Here is a 25,360-nt window from a genome sequence, read left to right as displayed (position 1 = left end):
ATATATATATATATATATATATATATATATATATATATATATATATACACACACACACACACACACACACACACACACACACACACATATATATATATATATACTTGTAGCTTCACCAATAAGTCATAGGAGCCTCACAAAATAATAGTTTTACTTGTTTAGGTGATTTTTTATCTTTTGCCGTCTTATTTTGCAATCGAATTTTCTGCTTCATACTGGTGTATATCCTTTTAAGGATGAGCCGGCAGAGCCCGAGAGAAAAGTAATGTAGTGGTGGTCAGGCAGTAGCTTATGCAGTTACAAAGCAGAGGCTTCCTATGGCAGCTTATGCAGCCTGGGAGCAGAGGTTTCCCACCTAGTAACATTGGCCCATTCACAATTGCTTTCAGTGTTTTTTTACAGACATGAATCCATCTCAGTCACAACACCGTCGAGTACAAGAATGTGCAGACTTTGCCAAAATGCTCGATAAAAGAAGCAGGGATTGTCAATATTATTGGTGAGTGCTTGGTAGGCACTCAGTATGTATAACTGACTGGAGCAAGTGCCGGCATTGCCCTGTTTTATAGACAAGGAAACAGAGGCATGCGTTCACATGACTTATAAGTAGCACAGTGTGGATTTGAGCCAAGCCCATTGAACTTCAGATCTAGTGCCTGAGTCCCTGAGCACAGGCTATGCAAAGGTATTAAATGGAATTCTAAATCGAGAGGCGAGTTTGCACGCCAGTTTTAAAATCCCTCAACTCGGTTGGAGGAGAGATGTGGTGGCATTCACTAAGGTTAGCTCACAAATGGCTGAGCTAGGTGAAAATGGTAGCAAGAATTAGAGGCCCACACAGAGAATCCAAAGAGAGTCTTCCTGGCATTTGGCTGTTGAGCCTGTGTTTGGGCTCACAGAGTCACCCATCAGCAGAACCCTAGAACTCTCTCAGGTGCTCTTTGACCACTGAGCTCTTGAAGAGGGAAATTTAGTTTAAGCTACCTCACACACACATCCTGTATTAGAAAGGGAAGAGGAGGGGGTAAAGCCATGTTTATCTTCCAGCCATGAGGGATCCTCTTCAAGGCTCAAACCATAGGAGCACAGGCAAGCTTAGAATTCTTCTTCACCATCTTCAGCCCTGAGTAACATTGCAGTTAAGCATTGGAGTAACAAGTACTGAGTTCCCAGCAGTCTAGAGAAACTGTGTGTGTGTGTGTGTGTGTGTGTGTATGCACGTGCACATATGCATGTACATCCTTTCATATGTGCATGTGTGCATGTGTGTATCCAAGTTAATACAGATGCCTATAAAGGCTAGAGGTATCAGATCTCCTGGAGCTAGAGTTATTGAGAAGGTTCCTGGAAACTGAAATCCAGTCTTTTGCACGAGCAGTACCCACTCTTAATCGTAAAGCCATGTCTCTACCTTACAAACTGCTGGATTTTTTTTCTGCTTATTTTATTTATTTATTTTCAATTTTCTGGAAACAGGGTATCATATATCCCAGGCTGGCCTCAAATTTACTATATAGCCAAAAATGGTCTTTAATTTCTGATCTTCCTGTGTTTGCCTCTGAATTCTGAGATTACAGATATATACCATTGTGCCCAGTTATATGCACTGACGAAGTCCAAACCCAAGGCTTTATGCATGCTAAACAAGAACTCTACACAGTGAGCCACATTTCTACCCCAAGGCACTGGATTTTGACTGCAGATTGTACTCAAGACTATCCCTTAAACCTTGGGAAGTATAATTCACAGATATGACTCACCCAGATATACATGTAATAGCCAGCATTGTTCAATAACTTTACAAAGCCGAAGTGAATAGTATTTTTATCCACCACTTTAGTTTAACATAAATGTAAACACACATGCATTTTGCACACACATCCACATACATGTGACAAGCATATCATTTGCTCACATTCCAAGGTCTTTTCTTAAGCTCCATATTAATTTCATCTTACCCTAAGGGGAAGGAAGCCAGGGTCCAAAGACAAAGAGAGACAGAAATAATATTTGGCTTTTGTGTGTGTGTGTCTCTAAAAGCCTCAGCCTTGGTGACTTAAAGGTGACTTAAAAGATTTTCAAGGGTAATTTTGACTCTAGGCAGCTTTTGTTTCGTGTGCTCACTTTACAACCTACCCCTGAAAAAGGCATCTCTGTCCAGAGTTTTCTCTTTCAGCAGAGCCTTTTATCCTGATCAGAAAGTCGATTTCCAAGGCCACTCGGCAGGACCTAACCCAGAGCGCTGGTCTTAAACCAGCACAATGAATCGCAATGAGAAGAGGCAGCTAGGGGTTGCTGGGTTCAGCTTTGTACCTCAGAGCGGGTCACATCCACAAGGGCACAGATACCATTCTTCCCTGTATGTGTGGCAGGAAGCACCCCAGGCTTCCATTCACCAATTACCATGACACCATTTAGAAGAGAAAGCATAGAGACCAAAAAAAGAGAGAGATAGAGGAGGGAAAACCATTGTTGTGACTCTTCCCAGGAATGCCTGGTTTCACAATTTACACGTAACTGCTGACACCCGAAAAGTCGAACATTTTGGTAAAATGAATCAAGTTGTAATGTTTCTTTTATGAGATTCCCTTGCAGGAAGGGAGGCCTGGCACCTCCTGGAGACCAAGCTACGTTATCCATCATCGGGAAGTCGGCTGTCCTGGCCAGCTTCTCAGAGGTCACACGATCGAACCAGCAGCTCTTACAACTATATTATTGCTTATGGAACAGTCATTGAGGCACCAGATAAAAATTACCTGGTCTAATAGGCAGGGAACAATTTTCACTCAATAAAATTATAAGCCAAATCATTCATTTCATAACACTCTGGCTAATTTATTTGTTGACCTTTTAATATCCATAGCTCTTCAGTGGTATTAACTGCAGCTCAGACAAAATCTCTTGTTCATTTCAGTTTCATTGATTTTTCCCCCATTGAGGCAATAACGGCTGCTTGAAAACAGCCTTTTTCTTTCCACTGTAAAAGTCAATCATGTAAGTTAGGATGTCTTACGTGGATCCAGACATGTTAGCTTACAACAGATTTTAATCTCACATCATTCAGAAGGCTCCTACACCCCTGATTGTAACAAACAAGCTTTCTGGTATATCTCCAGCCCCACTGGGCGACAACACATAAGACATTTGGGAAGTAGGAAAGCTACCATCTAAAATGAACACAAACTCAACAAAGATCCAAGATAGACTCACTAGTCTTTCCTGTGTGTTCTCTACACTAGGATGCTTGGATACTGATAGTAGTAACAGTAGGCTGTTTTAAAAATACATAACACTTTGGAGACTTGAGAGATGGTACAATGGTTAAGAATGTCTGTGACTCTTCCAGAGGGCCAAAGTTTGATTCTCAGCACTGACAGCAGGTAGTGCACAACCACACCAGAGGATCACATACACACACACCACATAAATTTTAAAAAATATTTAATGGTTTTATTATCCAAATGGAAACAGATTTTGGAATTTGAATTGTATTGCTTTTTAAGATGATAAACCACACACCAAAGTATTCTGCAGGGTAGCCATAGGTTCAGGTGAGTATGTATGTATGTATATATGTATGTATGTATGCACATATGTGTTTATTTGGAAGACAAATTGTGTGTGTGTGTGTTGTTGCACATATACGTGTTACATATGAAGGCCAAAAGTCGCTGATAGGTGTCTTCTTCACTTTCCAAGTGTTTTTTAGTTTTCAGACAAAGTCCCTCATTGAATTCCCCGCTCCCCAGTTAGCCTTGCTGGTTGACCAGAGAGCCCCAAGGATCTATTCTTCTCTGCTTTCCAAACATTGGGGTTGAAAGCACACACAACTCCACCTGGCTTATGTAGAGCTTAGGGATTGAACCGGGGTCCTCATGCTGGTGAAGCAAGCTCTTTCCTGACTGAGCCATCACCCCAGCCCCAGCTGAGCCTCCTTATATAATAAAACACTCTGAAGTCTTTAGAGTACAGAGCTGTAAAATCTAATTGTTACACATTTGGCATTTTATGCGTCCCTGGAAATATCCACTTGCTACCTCCACCTCCTCTGTGCTATTCCTTTCCATTTCAATTTACTCTAAAGTGGTCCTTAGCCATAATGAGAGTGCCCCTTTCAACAGAAACATGCTTAATTATATCCACACTAAATGTAAGTGACTCTTTGCAGTCACAGGGCTTCTGAGTGAAGAGTGTTAAAGTGTGACACCAAGGGCTTCTAATGATGTGCGGGAAACTCTCTTTCAAGAAGTTTCATATTGCAAGAAAAATGAAAAACTGTGGGGAATGTCTCTCTGAGGAGAGGGAGCTGAGCAGTGCCCAAGTGTTGTTTTGGTCTGTCTCACCCGTCTCCTCACTGGCCTCATTATTCTGAATTTTTAGAATGCAGAGTCTCCCATTATGGAATTTTCCATTTGGCCGAATAAACCTAGAGGAAGTTAGGATATAAACCTCTCCTCCAAAGAAACCCATCTCGATACAACTGCTGTTTATAGCCTGCTGCATGCAGCATGGTGGGGAAAAGGATTCTGAAAACTTGTAATCAGCTTTTTCAGTGATGGGGCTTTGGAATCAGTAATGTCACCCGGGCTCTCTGAAGCAAGAAGAGAAGGAGCCAGCACCCACAAATCTAGTGAGCTGGGCAAAATCTGGGCCCCACTATAAACTCGGCAGTCAGTGCTGATTTCCTTAATAGATGCTGATCAGTTCCAAGGCAGGAGTGATCCCACTACTCTGTTTCATTTTATATTGCTGGTACCTGGCCCACTGCACTCCGAGTTCCCTGATAAAAGAAAGGGAATTGGTATTAAGGGGTGTCAGAAGGATGTGAGGTGATAGGAAATTATTGGGTGTTTTCTTCAGGAATCACTTTAATCAATTTGATTTTGTCATTGAAGTGTGTCATGTTTCTCTTCTGTTGTCTTCTGCCTTCCTCCAAAATGTTAATCTCCTGGCTGGGGTAGTGTAAGAGGTGGCATAGGTTGTCCTCCACAGTGATCAATGCATCCCTTATGAGTTCCCAGAATCTCAAAATCTAATTTAGAAACCTAAAAACATCTGTGTTAATGAGTGGCTATGCCTTAGCTGAGGAAGTTGGCTTATATGTGCCATGAAGGAAAGTAAGTTCAGGCCATCTCCCCTCCCGTTGATGATTTATATGACTCAAAATGTTGAGTTACAATTGCAAGTGAGTATGTCTATAGTTGCATAGCCTTCGTCTTTGGGTTATTAGCTATACCTTTGAGGCCAAATGATAAAGAGAAGATTCCCATGGATGGGAGAATAATCGCTAGAGATTTTACTGTCATGAAATGAAGGGAAGGATGAGCTGGCTGTGTCTGCATATTTGAGGTGACATTCCAGGTCAGTATGGTGACCATCTATGAATGTGCAAAGAAACATGTTATTTTCTAAGGGCTTGAGAGTAGAGCTCATAACAGGCTGATGTGTACTAAGACCAGACTCATGTTGCTAGATGCCTACTACCTGAGATAATTGTCCTAATATGAGTTATTCTATTAACCACAACACTAAGAATGTAAGTACAAGCTGGCAGGCATAAAAGAGCAAATTCACAGGAAAAAAAGTGATGTTAAGAAAATACAGTGATCGAAACTCAACCTTTGGGAATTTACACTTTGGATTAAGAAACTCAGCATATGGAATACCAAACTCCACACTTGTGCTTTTATGAATTTCAGTAAGCGTATCACTGGTGTATTAATGTGAATTCGATGTGTACTTTGAGAAGATCGGTAATGAAATCTAGTAGTGGACTCTTCTCCAGGGATTTTCTCTGGGGCTGGATTTTACTGGACATTGTTTTGGGTGCTTAGAAAGCGAATTCGATGAGCCCTGGGCCTCAAAAAGTCTATTGTGTATTATATAGCTTCTAGCAGTGGACAATGAAGGCATACGCCTTTCAGACCAGAGCAAAATAACTTATGGCATATACTCTATGCAGGTCTGGATGGTATGGCCAACACTAGTTTTCAGAGGAGCATCAGTAAAGCTGGAATAGTCACTGGTGGATTAGGATAGTTGTCAAGGTCTCAGGTTTTATGTGTAACAGATTTGAATCTCTGCTCAGCCACTCAGAAGCTATGTATACTCTTAGAAAACTAGCTGACTTGTCTGAGTCTTCATTTCTTCATTTGCCAAATGGTGTTATGAAGAATAGCTTCAGAGAGGCTCTGCGTGAAGACTGGATGTTCATCTGTCACCTTCTCTGCCATTGCTACCCCATCATTGCTAAGTTCAGTCTCTGGGGGTGTGGGACATATTGTAAGTGGTTTCTCCAAAGAAGAATTGTGTAAGGAGATAGTGAAGAAAGAGCTCACCATCTTGCCTCTAGGCTCATGAGGATTGCCTAAACTTGAACTGAAAAGAGCTCTCGAATATCACAGGGAAAGAAGATTGGCTAGAGTGTACTAGCCAGAGGATGAAGGCATCATGGGTAACCTTTGTAGAACCCTGAAGCTCAATTCCTGGAGGGTAGCAAGTCTTCAAAGTAGCTGGACAATGATACTCAAAGATGATGATTATGGCCACAAGTAGCTTAGAAATTGCTCACCACCTGATTGGATTAAAATATAGGAAAAAAACAAAACAAAACAAAACCCTGGACCTCTCTTTGCAGCCCATCCAGCTGTTGTGATCCCAAATCATAAACTAAGCTCATGGCAATTACACTTGAACTTTCTTGGAACCCCACCATTCTTTGAGTCTAGAATTCTTCTGTTACCTCCCAGTAGGTTTAGTAATGTGGTCCCTTCCCACTCCAAAGCCCCCATTTATACAACCGTAACTTTGAGAACACTGAAGGACAAGAGATGACACGTTGTTATTGTAAGAGAAAAACAGATCAATGTGAAGTTGTCTTTAAGAACAAACACACTGTTTCTTTAAAACTTCAGGGCCATACAGAGAAAAATCATGTCTGAGTCAGAATTTTGGTTGGAGGACAAGCATTAAAGTCTTTAGAGAAGACTCTAGAGATTTCCAATATTTAGGATACTCATGGATGTCTTTTTTATTCTCCAATGGGACTTTGTTTTGAAATCCAAGTATAGGATTAATTATCTTGGAAGACTCTAATCTCTACTCTCATGTTTAAAAATACGAGTAGGGGGATATTTTATCATTAAGAAAGGAAGAGAAAATCTCTCTGACAAATGAATGCCTTGAAAAATTGAATATTAGTACTAGCCAAGTACCTTTTCTTTTGAGAAACATTGAAATTGAATATTAGAATTGAAGGCTCTGTCTACCATACTCCCACTTGATGCCACCAAAATAGGACTTAAGGAATAATTTCCAAGACAAAATACTATATGAAATATCCAGTTTTTTTTCCCTAGTGGGAAATTTCTTTCTTAAAAACATCTTAGGCTCAATCACTTCCTAATGTAAAGTTACAGATTTTTCAAATTACCATATAAAACTGCAAAAAAATTACACTTGTGGCCACAGAAGAGACAGCATACACTATCAATTTGATTTTAAAAGACATCCATCTCTTATACTACCTGTCATTTTTATAATGCCTTTTACAAATTTAATCAATACATTTTAACATTCTATATACTTTAAGTGCAATATACAATAAATATTCAAGTTTCATCTTAAACATGCTTTAGCCTTTAAATTGTTAAAACTGCAGTGCCCTTTCAATCTCCTTACATAATGTCATAAAATATACATTTCAAGGTAAATGAAGTCAGCTACTTCAATTTAGTCCCTCAAACTGGTAGTAAATGAGAGGTTAACACTATGGTGCCAAACCCATTATTGAGTAAATTTAGCACCTTGGACAGCTCTGTAAAATCTTTATTGCTTTCCTGACCTGCTCGTCATGTTCTGTCTCTGTGTTCAGTGGCTCTCAGCTCTGATTGAAAGGCAATATATTAGATCCCCAACACAAACACGCTTGGGGGCTAGTTCACTGGGAACGTAATGACATGGAGGTGAGAGCAATTTTCTGGTCACCGAAATCCGAGCCCCTTGCAGGTCTGTGGCACTAACTCACGGAGGGCCCGAGAATGTCTTTCTTCCTTCCTATTTGCACAAATAACTAACAGAAGCCTAATCACATTGGCAGGGCTAAGCCAAATATGGGTCTCCCTAAAACCCCTAGTTTGTCACTGCAGTGAAGGACATTTTTAGATGAGTGAGTTATCATTTAAGGACATAGTTTTCTGGACAAGAAATCAGGCTCATTCTCCCTGAAATTCAGATGATGGCTTGAAGTGATATTATGCTGTTACCATGCCTGTGACCATGTGCTGGGCTGGAAGAACAAGCTGCACCATCATGAATCAAAAACAGTGAAACCAAGGATTAAAAGGATCCATTGTCAGACTGGGAGCAGGGAGAGAAATCTATGTGCTTCATATTCAGATGGTTAAATGGTAACCAGCTTCTGATACCGAAAAAAAGCTATCAGGTAGGGCATTGCACTGAAACACTTGGTCATCAAAAAATGCAGATTTTCAGATTTATAAGATCTTCTAAGATTTTGGCATTCCTTCTGAACTCCCCGATTTTGTGCAATTAATGGAAATAAGAAGGGTGGCGACAACCTCCACTTACAGTGTCACAGACCTGAAAAGCATCACTTTCTTTATGGACTACATCATGAGCTTGACAAACAAGAGATCTGTATTTTTTTTTTCTTCAAAAAAAAAATGTGAAGAGAAATGCCTTCCTAGTAGAGCCCAAACATCGCCATAAATACCCGTTTGGAGATAGATACATGTGACCATAGACCCAGAGATGGTGAATCTTTTAATAAATGAATTAAGTCAATACTGTTTTGTTTTAGTCTTTCCCCAGAGCCAGGAAAAGCCACAGGGTTTTGGTGGAAGCAGCACTAGCTTAGCTGAATTTGAGCTGGGGATAGGGTTTAGTGTGCCTGTGCCCTGGTCAATTATTAACTGCCGTGGACAGATACTCCTGCAAACAAAAGGTGGTGAATTATCTTATAGCTTGCATTAAAAAGTCAAGAATTCATTTTCGATACATTGGCTCCAATTCCATTGATTATATTGCACATTTCTATCCCCTACATGAAAAAAATGACTGAGTTGTTTTTAGAAAGGGGAGGGTGCTTCTTAAGGCAAGCATCAATGTTTATCAAGAATTGGAAACTCCTCCTCTATCTCATTTTGAAATTAAGATATTATATATGTGGTAAGTAGTTACTTCGGTATGACAACTGTTTTATCTTATATTGTGGAGAATTTCAAATTGAAAAATGCTAATATATATCTAAAAGCTTGTCATTTAAAGAGTTGTTCGAGGATTTTTGAAGAGGCCACAGCGACAGCGAAATGAATGCAATTATAGCCCTATTTTCTGATCAGTGTCTGGAGTGAATGAAAATTGAACAGCAGTGCCTTCCCATTTGGGTTCTGAGGCATCTGATTTTCAAGCTGTACTTCCATTTGCACCTTTACCCACACTGGACTACAGTAAACAGATCTTCTGATAAGTCACCTTTCTGCCTCGCATTCTTGGATATGGTTCTTTGCTGACCTCCCATCTCAAGAACAACTTACACATGTCCAGATGTGAGTTTTTGTAGAATGTCCCCATTGACTGGACCCATGCAAGCCAATGTGGAAGGCTAGCTTAGTAAGAAGAGGTAGTCACTTTTTCTTCAACTTTAATGAATATTAAAGAATAGACTTAGAAGAATGGGCGAGCGAGAGAGAAGAAACACAAACACTGCAGAAACAGCAAAGACTTTCAGTATAAGAAATCAAGGCTATGACTCATGGGCACAGCGGGAGCTTCTAGAGACAACAGAATCCTGGTGCAAGGGTCTTTGATCAACATCATATTCCTTCCACATGTGAGCTTCCTGTGTCTCTGCCACATAAGACAGACAAACAAAAGAAGCTTAAGGCTACATGCTTCTTTAGTGGCTGAAGATTGATTGATTGGAAATTCCTTGAAAATGACCTATCTGATAAGGTCAGCGTTTCTGGAATAAGCAATTAAGTACAAAATAAACACATTTTAGGGATTCATACCATGTGCTGAATGACATTGATTATAGCAATCTAGTAAATGACCATGCAATTGTATTCGGCAATAAACATATGAGAGTGCTTTACATGCCTGTGGCAGATGATTGAGTGATATGTTTTATCTTGCAGTACCATTGATGTTCGGCTCTCGGCTCAATTAAGTGTGCATGTGAACAATGATGAATTGGTGACTTAATACCATTTTAGGGGGTCCCCAAGCTACTGCTTTACAACTGTCTCTTGGCAAAGGATGGCCAGAAGGATGATGATGCTGTCATGTGAAAGATAAGGACACTTGCTATCCTTCAGAAGCCTACAATCTATTTTTGTTTTCTTGACAGGAAGTGATCCTTAAAAGAGCTGCGGATCTGGTTGAAGCCCTGTATGGGATGCCCCACAACAACCAGGTGAGTGTTCCAGGTCTCTAGCTTAATGAAATGCTTGCTCATTCAATTAAAACAAACAAACAAACAAACCTCAGAGTCCTTACTCTGTGAGAAAGCATTTTTTAAAACAGCCTTTGAAAGCAATAATCATGTGTTAAGAACCTAAGGATCTGAGATGTGACATGTCACAGGGCTGTTCAGACTTTCTTGCTTTTGCAAAACTTCTATTTCTTTTTCTATTGAATCATTTGCCTTTCTGGAGAAGTGCTCCATTTAAGAATGAATCTTGACTGGAAAGGAAGGATTTAATTTCTTCTCCTAAAATATACAATGAGGCCCCAATAATGTACTATTCATGCTTCATGAGCAATGATACGCAAGGAACGGAAGGGACTACAGTTGACCCCTTAAGGCTCTGAGCATAGAATATGTCAGAGGAAGCACAAAAAGGCTATTGGGAAGTATGAGTTGGGGTAGCTAACAAAGATGTGCCTTTGACTTTTCAGGAGATTATCCTGAAGAGAGCTGCCGACATTGCAGAGGCTCTGTACAGTGTCCCTCGAAACCACAACCAGCTCCCAGCCCTTGCTAACACTTCAGTCCATGCGGGGATGATGGGTGTGAACTCCTTCAGTGGACAACTGGCTGTGAATGTCTCCGAGGCATCACAAGCCACCAACCAAGGTCAGAAGCCTGCTGTTTCCCTGTCTTCCATTTCCCCTGCCCCTTGACAAAGGCAAGCTCTTGCCCCTCCCACCATTAAAAAAAAGAAGAGAAAGAAAAAAGAAAGAAAAGAAAAAAATCAATTATTTTCTTCTAAAAGCAGAGATTCTTCACTTGTGTGTATCAAATGTTATTATAGGATTTTGTTTCTAGTTTCACATCTGGAGACCTAGTAGGGGGCTAGAAAGAATGCATGCATGCATTCAGCCATCTCTACATCCAACTTTTCACCATAAATCATGAGTGACAGATCACAAAGAGGGATGGAATTAAAGTTCTCATAGGCCACAACACATCATTCTTGCCCAGAGAAGAGGGACCTGTTAACTCGGGGGAACATCTCTTAGATTGGGATTTATTCCCACTCCCAAATGATAATTTATAGGCCCTGCATTGCCACTTCTCACAGGCCTGCTAAGTATTTATGATCTCCTAAGAAATGTGTCTTTGCTAGCTTCCCATTTTAATCACAGAGATAGCACGACCAGCCCATGCCCATGAATCATCAGTTCTTTTCCCTCTCGGTTGCAGTGAGGGGGCAATAATGGAGATGTTCCTCCCTTATACCTCAGGTCTCCCAGGAGTGCACCATCTGAATGCCACCCTCACCCCTGGTTTGTCCCCTCACTTTTCAGGTTTCACCCGCAACTCAAGCAGTGTGTCACCACATGGCTATGTGCCGAGCACCACCCCACAGCAGACCAACTATAACTCTGTCACCACAAGCATGAACGGCTACGGCTCTGCCGCCATGTCCAATTTGGGCGGCTCCCCAACCTTCCTCAATGGCTCAGCTGCCAACTCACCCTATGCCAGTAAGTAGATATATGTCTCAAGTCTTGTATGTTTCCTTTGTAGAGCTTAGTATCATACAGAGAGGCCAGTTGGGCATGACTGTTTGGTTTGAGCCCCGATGCCCCTTCCAAGCTGCTACCCTCAATATCTGAGCACCATCCCTCTAGCAGAGATCTCTGTAGTCTCACCTTGGACAAGACCAATGGCCATTCCAAGAACCCATGCTTGTGATCAGATGGCAATGGGGTTACCACCCACTTGTAGTAGTTATTTGAAAGCCCCTGAGTAAGGTCATGTCCTCTCATCATTCCCATCCTGAAGAGGAGAAGTATCTGAACCATATCTTCACCTGTACTGGTGGATTTGGGATAAGATGGTATTTGCCAGAGTCTGGTCCTCATGCCTGGCACAGGAAAGAGGTATTTGGAAATCTAAGTCATTATCCTGATGCTGCAACAATAGATCCCTTCTTTAAATAATAGAACTTGTTTGCGGATATTTCTGTTTCCCTTTTTGTGCATAATATACTCATAAAAATAGAAAAACAGATTTAAACATATATTGTTTCACAAAAATCTGGCAAGATGAAACACCCCTACACACCACACACACACACACACGCACACGCACACGCACACGCACACAAGGGGAGAGAGAGAGGGAAACAGAGAGAAAGAGAAAGGGGGGAAGGAGGGAAAGGGAGAGGGAGGAAGAGAGGAAGAATATGAATATTCCTAGGTGCTCTATTCCTACCCTAAGGAAGTTTAGCATAAAGGATTTGTTTGGACACAACACTTCAATTGTATCTAAAGAATGCAGCAAATTGGCATCTTTATATAGAAATACATACATCTAAAGAGCCTAGCAAACTGGCATTTCTCTCTATAAAATGTCACAGGCTCTTTCCCCATAACCTCTTGCTCTCCCTCTGAGGACCTTTCCATAGATGGCCAAGTTCACCTGGAACATGGTGGTGAGTTCTTCAGATGTAGAAAATGTGGCTAGATGCGTAGACATTTGTGGAGGAACAAAAGTGTGTGGCTAAATGAAAGAATATTCATGAATCTTAGCTCCAAGTATAGAAAACAAAGCTGGCTCCTTGCTGAGTGTGGTTTGTGGCTAACAACTTGAAGGTGGCAGGTCATCCTGGCCCTGAGTTATATCTGAGAGAATTCTCTGCTCGGGATGTACTCTATTTTTATTTCTACCTTATTCACCATTTGTAGAAGATTTAATATTTGCCAGATCATCTGCACGTACCAAGTCAGTTTACCAGCCAGCACCGGGAGCAGTTTCACATTGGGTTTTGATTTATTGGGTTTTGATTTATTGAAGATCTATCCCTCAACATTCTCCCAGCTACTCAGTCAGAAAATGTTTCCATCATGACCTGAAAATTAAAAGGTGGCATTCTTAATTAAATCAATAAGCTAATTGCTATATGGTAGCGATTCAATTTAGGGGCTGGGGTTGTTCACCTTCCCCAACCTGTGAGGACGCCCAGTGCCTTCTGCCTGAGATCACATCTGTCAGTCTGAGAAACTTTGAACATTTAATTTCCATTAATTGATTTCCTCAGTGCTCACAAATCCAGTATTAAATTTCCAAATAGGCCCTCAGATGGGATGGTTTTTATCTGCATAAATGCAAATAAAACAATAAACACAGAGCCCAGCTGATTTGAATAGTTGCCTCTGTAATACTTAATTATTCATAAACCACTCATGTTGAAAAATTCCGACAAAATAAAAAAAATAAAATAAGACATTCTATGGGTGAACACATTTTGCGGCATGGCTGCTGGTAACTAATAATGTCGTAACAAATGGCAGTGCTCCACTATATTTTACCCCTTTCTTGTTAACTGCCCCCCCAAGCCCCCCACCTCTAAATACACATAATGATCGCATTTGCCAACGAGATTAATTGCCTTCCTTGGTGAGCCAGCAGGATTTCAAGTCTAAGAATATTTAAAAATCAAACCTCCAGTGCAGGAATTTTGCAATTTAAATGGGTATTATTATTGAGCACATTCCCACATTTACAAATCCTAAGAGATGGATAAAAATGCTGGTCTCATTAAAAGAAAAAAGTACAGTCTAGCAGATGTTGGGGAGAACGCTGAGGTGTGGATGAGACCTTTCTATTCTCCTCCAGTAAGCACTGTGTCCATTTGAACCCATGCTGACTCGGTCTGATGATAGAGTCATTTCCTTCCGATGACTGATTTGGTCCTCAGATCACCAACTTTCTAAAGCTAAGAGACCAAGCACCAGCCAGGTCCTAACTGCTCTTCTGACCTGGTGGCCCTTTTCCTCTGTGGATGATTGCTTTGCAGGGGATGCAGTGGAAAGAGTACTATGTATATGTTGTATTCACTACAACCCAGTTGTGGCCCTTCGGCTATTCTCTCAACTACTTCTTCAGTTCCAATTTGTTTACTGGTTAAAACACACACACACACAAAAATGTTATATGCCCCTGGCCTTATGTTATTCTGTCAACTGACATGAAAAGATGTGAAGAATCCTGTGCATCACAAAGAAATATGTGATGTTTATTAAGTGACATAAACAATATAGTACCCAGGAGTATCTAGGATGTAGAAGCAAAGGAACAGTGTGTATGGAAACATTAGCCTTGACACTGTGTGCAAAGCCTCTGTCTTCTGAAGTAACTAGGCCGGCCAAAGTTTTCTCAGCACGGATTATCTAAGTCCCCACTACTGCCAGACAAGTCAGAGCCCCCTGCTCATCTCCAAACAGTGGTAGAAAGCTCCATGGGAAGTGAGAATAGAGAATTTAGAACCTGGATTTATAGTTATGTGGTTTCCAATGATGCTGCATGTAGTGGTTTTCTTGTTTACCTGGCTTTCTACCTACTGGAGTCTGTGGTAGAGCATCCAGGCCCAGCCATATCCAGACCTTATAATCTCTTGAAGAGGAAGGAGGTTTATGTACACCGCCACCTGCCTGAGCCTAAAGTCATGGTGCTGGCTGGCTTTTCCTTTGATTCCCCTTTTATTTACATGTCCAATTCCTTCATTGGTGATCACATCCACTCAAACAAGCCTCTCCCTGTCTCCTCCGTCCCCACATGCTATGTTAGCACCTTATTTAAGCCAGAGAGAGCAACCCTTTATAAAGTCCTCTCCTGTCACTTCTGTCTCTCTAGAGATGACTGCCTTTACCCTGATCCCTCCTGTGCTGTGCTATCCCTGATAAGAAAGGATTAGGCTTTTGTCTTCTTGACTGAAAAAAGGATGGAGGCTCTGTATTTCTTTCCACAACATGCTCCGTGTGTTGGGATCTATTAGTCTGAATGAAAGAGGTTATCACTGCACCCCTGGAAATCTCCCCTGCCATGCCACTAGTGACTAGCATATTATGGGGCATGCAATAAGCCCACAGTAAAATCATGAAGGTCACTAACTTGAAGGTAGCACTTACTAAGTACCAAGTGATGAAATTAGGGGTGGTGGGATCCTGAGAGTTTAGGGAGGGCCTTGCCCAAGAGTGGTCAACAGTAGAGTAGCCAGGTTAGATCTCTGCAAGCCTCCTCATGTGTAGCTGTAACTCTCCTCTCTCATCGTAACCTTCAGTTGTGCCATCCAGTCCCACCATGGCCTCATCTACAAGCCTCCCCTCCAACTGCAGCAGCTCCTCGGGCATCTTCTCCTTCTCACCAGCCAACATGGTCTCTGCCGTGAAACAGAAGAGTGCTTTCGCACCAGTTGTCAGACCCCAGACCTCCCCGCCTCCCACCTGCACCAGCACCAACGGGAACAGCCTGCAAGGTAAGTTCCAGAGATCTGAAGCAGGTGTCTCACTGTTGCTGTGAGTGGGGGGGTGCAGATGGGAATTAGCCCCTGGGGTCTACCAGCTTCTCTCTGTCCCAGCTCCTCTTTGCCTTCGTGTTGATAGTCTCCGGTCTCAGCTGTTAGGACTGTTCATGCCTCCTCTGTGTCTGTAGCATCCTCCTTCCTGCTCCAGGAACTCTGCTCCAGCTCAGGACTTGCTAGAGAACACTGTAGGCATTTACTAATGCCACCATTTCTCTTTTGTTCCTCTCCATTCTTTGTTGTCACCTTTATCTGACCGTTGTTTTATAGATACTATCATGTTCTTCATGACAGAGTCTCTCCTGGGACAGGCCTTCCCCTGAAGTAGGTCACTCAGCCCTCTCTTCTTGTAGCTTGTATCAGGATGAGGCTGTGTAAAGATGTGGCAGAGAGGGGGACAGCTGCAGTTCATTGAGAGCCCAAGGTTAAGGGACAAGTATAACAAACATCAAAGACCTCTTGAGAACCACTGGAATATTCCAGTTCATATTAAAGCTGTAGAGTCTCCCTTCCACCATGAAGTATGGGAAGTGTTGGGACCATCAGGTTTTGAGCTGACCTTTTTCATTCATTGAGGGAAGAAAAAAAAATGTAAAACGTGCCGACTTTTTCCTTACATTCTTCTCATGTGCTCGGCTCCATGAATGGTATCAGGCCTCTGGGACCTCATGTGTCCCCCACAGTAGGATGATGACACAGATGTTCACAATCCCTACCTTACAGATAAGAAAACTCAAAGTGGAGGGAGGTTGCAATGTTGCTTGACTCCTCCCAACTGGTGTGTGAAAGTCATTGACATCAAAAGCAGGCCAAAAAAAATTCATCTCTTCCTAGAACCTAACACTTCCCAAGAATGTATCCCAGATTCCCAAGACAGCTTGCAGGGAAATAAGATCAATAAAATAATCAACCACCATCTAGTGAGCACCAAACTGTATGCCAGGTGCTCCACTAAGCACAGAGCAGGCTTTATCTATTTAATCCCTACAATGTCTTGATGACGTATGGGGACCATTAGATCAGTACAGTACCTGGTGATCGAGCTTAGGGAGAGTAAATACAGGTCACAGACATCAGGCAGGCGGTGGAGGTGAATGAAAGCCACAGGATTCTGCCCATAATCCCTGCCCGGCACCACTCAAAGCCTGGCTTCTGTGCCCAGTAGATCACTCATAGAGGGCAACTGTGGAGACCAGAGAATGGTCAGAAGGGCAGAGACACACCTGGGATTTCCCAGCTTTATTTCTCATGTGGAAGTGTATGCCCCGTTTAACATATAGACACATATTACGTTCTGGGTACTTTCTGCTGAAGTAAGTACACTCTGGTTCCCCCAAGACCTTCAGAGCTCAGTACTCCCCTTAATGTATAGAAAGGTACAGTCAAGCTTAGGTCACTTAAGGGGCATAGTCAAGACACGTTGAAGTCAAGATTGAACCTCAGTGGTACAACCCCAGAGACTGAGCAACCACATCCTTCTGCCTCTCTACCTCTGGCAGAATTTTTAAGAACATTCCTGAGAACCTGTGGATAGATTGCTTGGCATAGCAAAGTCAGTGCCTAGAATAACTTGCCATCAATAAGACATACACTTACTAGTCTATCATCTTAAAGAAAGGTGGGAAGTATTTTACTCTGGAAATACATCTCAGGCCAGGTAGACTGGTTTTGTACAGAGATCTCTTGCATGGATCTTTGAGTGTCCATTGGGTAATGGGACCTTCTGACAGTGGCCTTTCAGACACTTCTCACCTCATTTTTTAGTTTTGACCCTCCTCCTTTCCCACTGAACAGACTTCCATGGGCCCTTGAGATGGGTCAAGGGTCTCAGCATTGTTCTGTGCTTCCTCTGCCTGCTCCACCTATAGTAGGACATTTCACTTTGACTCACCCAGTTCAGAACATTGATCATTTATTCAGACAGGACAAGTGTCCAGTGAAGAGTTGGACAAGCAAATTGACCATGTAAACAAGACTAGATGTGACACATTTAGACCATTTACATTTTTTAAGGGCCTATTTACCTCTGACTATCACTGTTAATTGAATGTCCTCCATTTTGTTAAAGCCTGATCCTTCACCACCCCTTTGCCAGCAGGAGATCGTCACCATGACTTGGTGTGCGGGTGAGAATGGAGAGTCACACCAGCTTGCTCCCAGCCTGGCTTATGCCCTGACACAAGGCTCCCTCCCTGCTGCTCTTTGAGGTGTCTGCTTATTCCATCCACTTACAGATCAGGACATGGAGACAGGGAGCTGAGATAGCTGGTCCACAGACACTGGATTAGCAGATAGAGGAACCTTAAGCATTCCCTCAACTTTTCAGCCTCCAGGTTGCTTTGCCATATTATAGTTGAGCCACCAGGTTACATCCATGTAGAGGAACAAGGTCTAACAACTTTGAAAGCAACTTCCCTATATTGGGAAAGACACAATACCCAGGTTAGTGAGACAGATCTACCCAAGAGAGGCTGGCTCCCAGCTATGGACTATAGAGGGAAGTAGCATGAAGCAGAGTCAGGTCATTTCATAGGCTAGCTGCCTTTGAACTGCTTCTCTGATGAAAAGTAACTAGGTATTCCAGCCCAGAGAGAGTATTGTTTTAAGATGAGAAGTGCCTGTACCAAGAGCATTCCTATAAGCAATGTGTTACTGCATCTGTTACCTGGGAGATTTGTCACTTCTTTATAAGGAAAGTGAGTTCTCTCTACTAGCAAATCTGAAACATTTGGTTGGTTGCTGTCAGTTGGACTCCTGTGCTATTAGAAGTTACCTGTCCTCCTATTTACCTGTCCACTGTACCCATTGGCCATCATTTTGCCATTCCTCTCTACCCTGCTTCCCAGCTATGGCAATCAGCATCCTAGTCTTTGCTTCTGTGAGATTAGCTTTATAGCTTGTATGTCTAAGTGAGGATGGTGGTACCTGTCTTTCTGAGTCCAACTCATTCCTCTTAATATAAGGCCCATCCTCATGATGCTGATCTGTGATTGGCCAATGTGCAGATGCTAAGTCCACGGATAAGCAGAGCCAACTGTCCATCTTGCTTGCTAAAGGCATTTGCCTGCAGAGCTCTTTCCCACGTACTCAGGCCAATTAATGCCATGTGTAAAACTCTGGAAACTGCAGCTACCCTCTGGATTGACTGATAAACATGTAGAAAGGGCTCCACCCATTCTTATCACGATGAAGTCATCGATAACTCTTAACCATAGACTCCCAAGTAAGTCTGTCTTTGTAGCTCAAAGGCTAGAGTCATCAGCTTTATTCAACCCTTGTCCATGGGAACAAATGTCTTTTTCCTTCTAAAACAGTTGTCCCGAAGAGCCTGAGTCCTACATGAGGACTTCAGAGTCGGGACAGAACAATCACATGCCACCAAAATGTCCACTAACTAAGATAAGAAGATCAGGGAGATTTTGTGAAGTAGTAGTCATGGCAACCCTCCTCCCCCTATATCTTATTGACATTTGGGCTTTTCTTGACCCTAAATATTATGCACCATAGTATCAACTCTTACAGAACCTCCCCCCCCCTTCAGTTTGCAGAAGGTCTTGCCTCACTGCACACCTAATGAGCCCATAATATTTATACCTGGGGTAGTTTGGGGAAAGACTACATCCTTAGTCTCTCCCAACTCTGTGGAGCTTTCAGCCAGTGTCTTAGTTCTTGTCAAAATGGGAACCTTTAAGATGGATTAAATTGCCTTTCAACATAATGAGTTTTGGGGTTCCCCTCAGAAAACATGATCACCCAGACACTGGGGACCATGGCAGAGCCACTGTGGTCTTGTGATGATGTCTTGGCACAGAGCCTTGGGAATGTGTTGTCTCATGGGAATCAGCCTGGGCTCTACTTAAGCAAGTCAGCATTCCAGCAGCAGTTTTGGGACATTCCAGGCCTCCGATACCCATCCCTCTCACCCACATAATTCATTTTCAGATTGCAGCACAGATAGAAAAACAGCTTCTAGACCCAGGATTGTCATGTAGTCACGCAGTGAGGTTTCTTTATTGGGAGGGCCTCTTTTGAGGTGCCTAGACTCAGGCAACAAAGGGCTAGCATTTTTGTTGAGTAAGAAAAGTGTAGGGTGCAGTCACTCTTTACAGAAACTTGTAAATAAGTAACTGCAGGCCTTGTGTAAAGGGCAATAGACCTTGTGTTAGACTTATACTCTGTAGGCTGGCCTAGAAGAGTTGGCAGAGTCGGGACAAGCCATGCCATCCCATGGTGCCCTTTAAGTATATTTGATCTTAACACCAGCTGTTTATAAACATTTATAAGCAGAGAAATCATGTTTGAAAATGTCTACTACTCTAAATTCTCTTCAGAGAAGTCAGAAACCTGGTTGAGCCAGCATCCCGGGATAGTACAAGCCCTCTGCAGAAGGCATGCCTTCTGCCACATCCCCTTCATTCCCATCCAGGAGACTGCTCACTCAAGTGTCAGCTGAGTCTCCCAAGGCTATGAGGTTTACAAGTATCAAACCAAGAAGTGTACCGGCTGCTCACTAGTGAATTTGGTGGGGAACTTTTAATGAAAGCCTATGAGGAAGCTTAATCTAATCAATCAAAGAAATTATTTGAGTAACAAGACACTATTTTAAATTTTTTTTTAAATTCATGCTATCCTCATAGGATATTTTCATAGGACCCAGATGGTAAGTGTCCATCTAGGCTGTGGTGGACACATCTAAGAATCCACGGGCTAAAACAGCAGGTTTGTCAGCTCTCTGCTTCACTTTAGATCTTATTGACACTTCCTGAGCTGTCTATCCCAGGACAGGACAGAGCCTGTCCTTCTACACCAGGAACATAGTTTTATTTATTTATTTATTTATTTATTTATTTATTTATTTATTTATTTATTTTTCTGTAGAAAGGAAGAGAGACTTGCTTCATTGGCTACCAGCTTTACCTTCCTGCTATCTGGGTTTTGCATCCTGCTATTTATAATAAGGGTAGAGGATGCACCTGGCACATGCTTAGGGACCCAAAGTCACACTGAGTCAGCACACTGAGGTCCCCCCCACCCCCCAGCCACCAATCCTTATACAGGAGACTGCAGCATCTGGAATTCTCAAGTTAAGGCCCAGGGTTTAAATACTAAGCCCCTGAAACACCCCCCTGCCCCCCCCCCAGTTCAGTGAAATCTAGGGCTCACTCAGCTCTTAAGGGGACTGCTTTTCCAACTGATCCCAAATCTTGGGTGGTGGGGGTGGGGGGCTTAAGTCAGGCTGCATTTGGCAAAAGACGACTTCCTGTTTCTAAGAAAGAAAGGCTTATGAGGGTTTAGGAAAGGACTCCAGGAGCTTTTGGACTGCAAAAGGGCTCTTGCAAAACAACATTTGGATGATTTACGTGTAAATGAATCAGAAACATGTGGATTGAATTTCCTTGCGAATACAGATGGGTTTAAAAATTAACGGAAAAAGTGTTTGGCAAAATACTTTTGGGTTTTTCTTTTAATTGAATCTAAAATGTCAGGGGTTGGGGTAGAGAAGCCAGAGTAATGAATGTGGGGGCACATGGCCTGGCCTCCTTCTGTCCATCTGTGCTAATGGGGTTCCTTTATTTTTAAAGGTACATCTTCCACACATGATGGTTTAGACAAAGGAAGGAAGGGAAGGAGGTCCGCTTTTCCCGTGCACGCATTAATCACTAACAAGAATATTCACTTAAGTTTAGATTTGTCAATAAAAAGGAAAGAAAAGGCTTTTCTTTTTTTCTTTCCGTGTTATCATTGGTAGCCAAAGACAGCCATGTCTTTGGTTTTACACAGACATCTCTCTAGTCTTGGTATATTTTCAAGCTACCAGGATGTCTTTCCTACAGCAAACCCCTATTTTCCACACCCTTTATTTTAAGTGTGCCCTATGGAGTGGTATCTGTTTGATGTAGGGGCAAACACAGACCAGAGAAGTTTTAACAGTGCTTTCAGCTAGATCCAAGAAGTAGGAATGGTTGGTTCACAGGCAGAGGTAACCTGCCTTGGAGTTACACCCAGGCTCTCTACGTCTGTTTAAATGTCCACTAACTCTTGAGTGCTGCAGTTCATTTCATGTTCCAGCCAAGGAGGTGGAGGGTCAGGCAGACACTTAGCCATCTCAGGGGAATGCACTCCCAAGTGGGCAGGCATGTGGCAGAATTTTCTAAACACTGCTATCCAGCTCCTAACTCCAAACTCTAAAATAAAAATTGGGTTGACTCAAAACAGGTCTTCCCTTCAAAGGCTACATTTATTTATTTATTTATTTATTTATTTATTTATTTATTATTAATTATTATTGGCGGCAATGCTCAGATCATTCCAGAAATCCTGAAAGTAGAAAAGGCATTCTACAGTTTCAGGCAAATATGCTCTCTCCTCCAACCCCATGCTTTCTCCGGACTTCACTCTCCCTGTGAACAATGCCTGCTGTGGCTGGCATATCCTTTTCCAGCTAGCACTGAAGGGAAGGCCCTCAGATGGTTGCTCTGTTGCTTAATTTTCATGCTAATACAGAACATAAGGAGAGACTGTTTGCAGAAATTGTTGGCAGTGACAGCGGGCCATTTCTTTATTTTATATTTCGTATGTGATGTGTGTGTGTGTGGGGGTAGAATGACAAACTGAAAATTCTCACTATTTTGCAAAGTCTGAGGCTGCAACTTTCCCAATGGTATTCAAGCTATGCAACTTTCCAGCTATGTCTTAAAATTGAAGTCAGATTTGGAGGAATGTTTAGGATACCCTGTTAGAGACACATATACATGTATATAATTTTTAATAAGGTACATGTATATTTTATGACACAATTCATTCCTGGGAAGATGCAGGGACATCTGGTTAATATTCAATTACCATTGTCATGTGTGGGTTGGTTTTTTTTTTTTTTAATTATTGTGTCTCTCCTCCCTCGTGAAATGTTTGGATGCAAAACCGTTGACTTCTGTCTTTTCTCTCCGTAGCGATATCTGGCATGATTGTCCCTCCCATGTGAAAGAATTGCCTTGAAGAATTTTATTAATGAAGAGGTTGGATTCTGCTACGAAAGTAATCTGACATGAGTCCCAGAGTGGAACTTTTAACTCAGGCCTTTTTAAGAGGAATTACACAATAACTGCAGATTTTTAAACAAAATCACCGACCTTGCAAATACTGAAATTGGAAAGGGGATCTGCCAGAGCAGGGTGTTGGTTAAAGTTGTACCCCCCAAGTATCTGGGGGATATATTTATTCTGTATTGATAAAAAGCAAACCCACATTTTCTTTTTCTTTCTTTCTCTTTTTTTTTTCTTAAGCTTAACTCTGCAACCATTTGTCTTTTATAAACCATTAAGCTACACCCAAGGGCCACTATAAATAAGACTCCATGTTTTAATTTATGATGTTTTTAAAGCTATGTAAGGGGAGAATGAAGTGGTGATATTTACAAAAAAGCTAAAAAGGAAAAAAAAAAAAGAAAAACAGGGAAAAATAAATTAAAAAAAAAAAAAAAGCTTGTATGGGACAGAATAGGAATGCCAGTTAGATTTTTTAGAAAACTAAGGGTCGGCTTCTGCGCCTTAAAGCATATCAGTGGTAGTTAGCTCAGACCGTGCATTTTCAATATCTAACTTAACAGGCCATCCCTTAGCAGTGCAAGCTTCCTTCTCTCTTTTGTATGGTTGTCTTAAGTAACTGTGTAAATAAGTGTAGCCTGGAAAGTTACCGAGCGACATACATGATCACATTTTCCCTTGTACTCAGAAAATCCAGTGCCTCTAGACAGATTGTTTAAAAACAAATGAAAACAAAACAAAACAAAACAAAAAAAAACCCTGCATCTTTAAACCCGATCTTATTCTTTTACTTAACGTCAACTTCTCCTGAAGCCAGCAGCCTCTGAGAGTGGAGCTGTACATGTTCCGAGCGAGAATCTCCTTCAAGACTTCATGGGACAGGGTCCAGGCACAGAATTCCACATATGCCCTCCAGTTTACCAAGCCAAAATCTCGCTCACACTCCACCATCAAGAGATCTAAGCTTACTCACGCTGGAATACTAAATATTAACTCTCTATCTTATCTGGGCTCAAAAACCCAAACAAAGCAAACTCACAAAGCCAGGTAGGTATGCTGTTCCGGGCTCTCTAATCACACAGGGGTCTGTACCTGCAAGACCCCGAATGGTTGGAAAGTTATAAATTCAGTCAACAGGTAAAGTGCTTTGGAGTTCAGTGTGAAAGGAAACTGGGAGAGAGGAAGGGAAGGTTGAGGCTTCAAACTCATCTTTCTATGGGAAATTTTGCTTTCAACTGGGAAGTGTTCTTAAAGAATCCATAGCAAAGGTTCAGCCAGCAAGGCTCTGAGGGGGCGTGTTCCTGCTGACCTTCTTTGCCCTTCTGTTTCTGTATGTAGTTATAAATACTGTAGATTTCTTTTGTGATTTTTTTGCCAAAGTTGTTGTTTTATTTATACATTTTAATGTCTTAAGATGATTTTCGATCTCACACAGGAAAACAATTTTACTGCATATTTTGCAAAGAAATAAAAAGCGCACTACCTTTAGCTCGCACATACTTGCAAAGTTAATTCAAAGGCTTTCTGTTTGTTTGTTTTAATGGGGATTTTGTAAAATATCCATATAAATAATGTATTTATCTTTGGAATTTGTACATTGCTTTTCTCTCCTTCATCCCATACCCCACCCCCAGTTTATTTTTGTGTGTGTGTTTGCTTTGTGAACAGTGCGCGCGAATAGTTTGGTCACCTATGGTTGTATTAGCTGTTTCAATGTGATTTTTAAACAATTCATTTATAGGTATTTTTAGTATTGTTTTAAACCATGCTTCATTTTTTTTAATTTCCACCCAAAAGCCATTGTCTATTTTTGTATTATTTGTAAGTTAAGAAGTTTTTTCCAATATATGGCAAAAAAATAGTAGCATATTATTCTTGTAGTATTTAGTTCTGTAGATTTAAAAATAATGTATCCTTTGCTTTGGAAGCATACAAAAAATGCTGTTTTACTCTATTAATATGCATGGAATCTCTCCCTTTGGAGTGACGCATTTTGTGCATTAAATTTGGGGGAGAAACTTCATAGAGATCAATGAACATACTTTCTTTCTTAAGTCTGCTTGTATATTCTCTGTCTTTCACATAAATATAAACCAGCAGATTGGATGCCTTAACAATGCAAATCATATCCATTTCACCTGTACATTGTACTGTGCACCCCCCCAACTGTCAGCCATCACTAACATTCTAAGAAAAAAAAAAAGAAAAAGAAGAAAAAAAAAGAAATCGAAAAGCACAAAAGAACTGTTTTGTTACTTTAAGACAATGTTACTTTTTCTAGTAGAGCAAGTGAACATTAACAATGCTGCGACTGTGCATGCCCCGTATGGATTTCAATGGTTTTCACTAGACTGTCAGAGTGCGGATTTTTATGGGATGGGGCGGGCAGGGGAGGGAAGTTGGGAGGGGGTGCTGGTAGGGGAGGGGAGGGAGGAAAGCCGATTTTTCATGGTGAGAAATAATAATAATGACAACTGATGATGATAATAATAATAATAAAAAGAAACTGGAAAAAATATAAGCAAGGTTTAGCATTGCTTC

The 25,360-nt window shown here is 41.6% G+C and overlaps 1 protein-coding gene across 6 annotated transcripts in view; it reads left to right on the top strand.

The window, feature by feature from the left end:
- The window catches only part of Ebf1 (EBF transcription factor 1), a 379,734-nt gene extending 354,878 nt beyond the window's left edge, over positions 1-24,856 (top strand). For all 6 annotated transcript variants that reach the window (XM_028777670.1, XM_028777669.1, XM_028777668.1 and 3 more), the window contains exons 12-16: positions 10,373-10,438; positions 10,924-11,101; positions 11,776-11,955; positions 15,537-15,731; positions 22,727-24,856. In XM_028777670.1, the coding sequence (XP_028633503.1) occupies positions 10,373-10,438; positions 10,924-11,101; positions 11,776-11,955; positions 15,537-15,731; positions 22,727-22,758 (651 nt within the window). In that variant the 3' untranslated portion in view covers positions 22,759-24,856. The remainder of the gene's footprint in view (positions 1-10,372; positions 10,439-10,923; positions 11,102-11,775; positions 11,956-15,536; positions 15,732-22,726) is intronic.
- Positions 24,857-25,360: the final 504 nt, after the last annotated feature.

The sequence above is a fragment of the Grammomys surdaster genome, unplaced genomic scaffold (assembly GCF_004785775.1).
Source record: "Grammomys surdaster isolate TR1022 unplaced genomic scaffold, NIH_TR_1.0 313, whole genome shotgun sequence".
Lineage (NCBI taxonomy): Eukaryota > Metazoa > Chordata > Mammalia > Rodentia > Muridae > Grammomys > Grammomys surdaster.
This window is presented reverse-complemented; position numbering and strand designations above follow the sequence as displayed.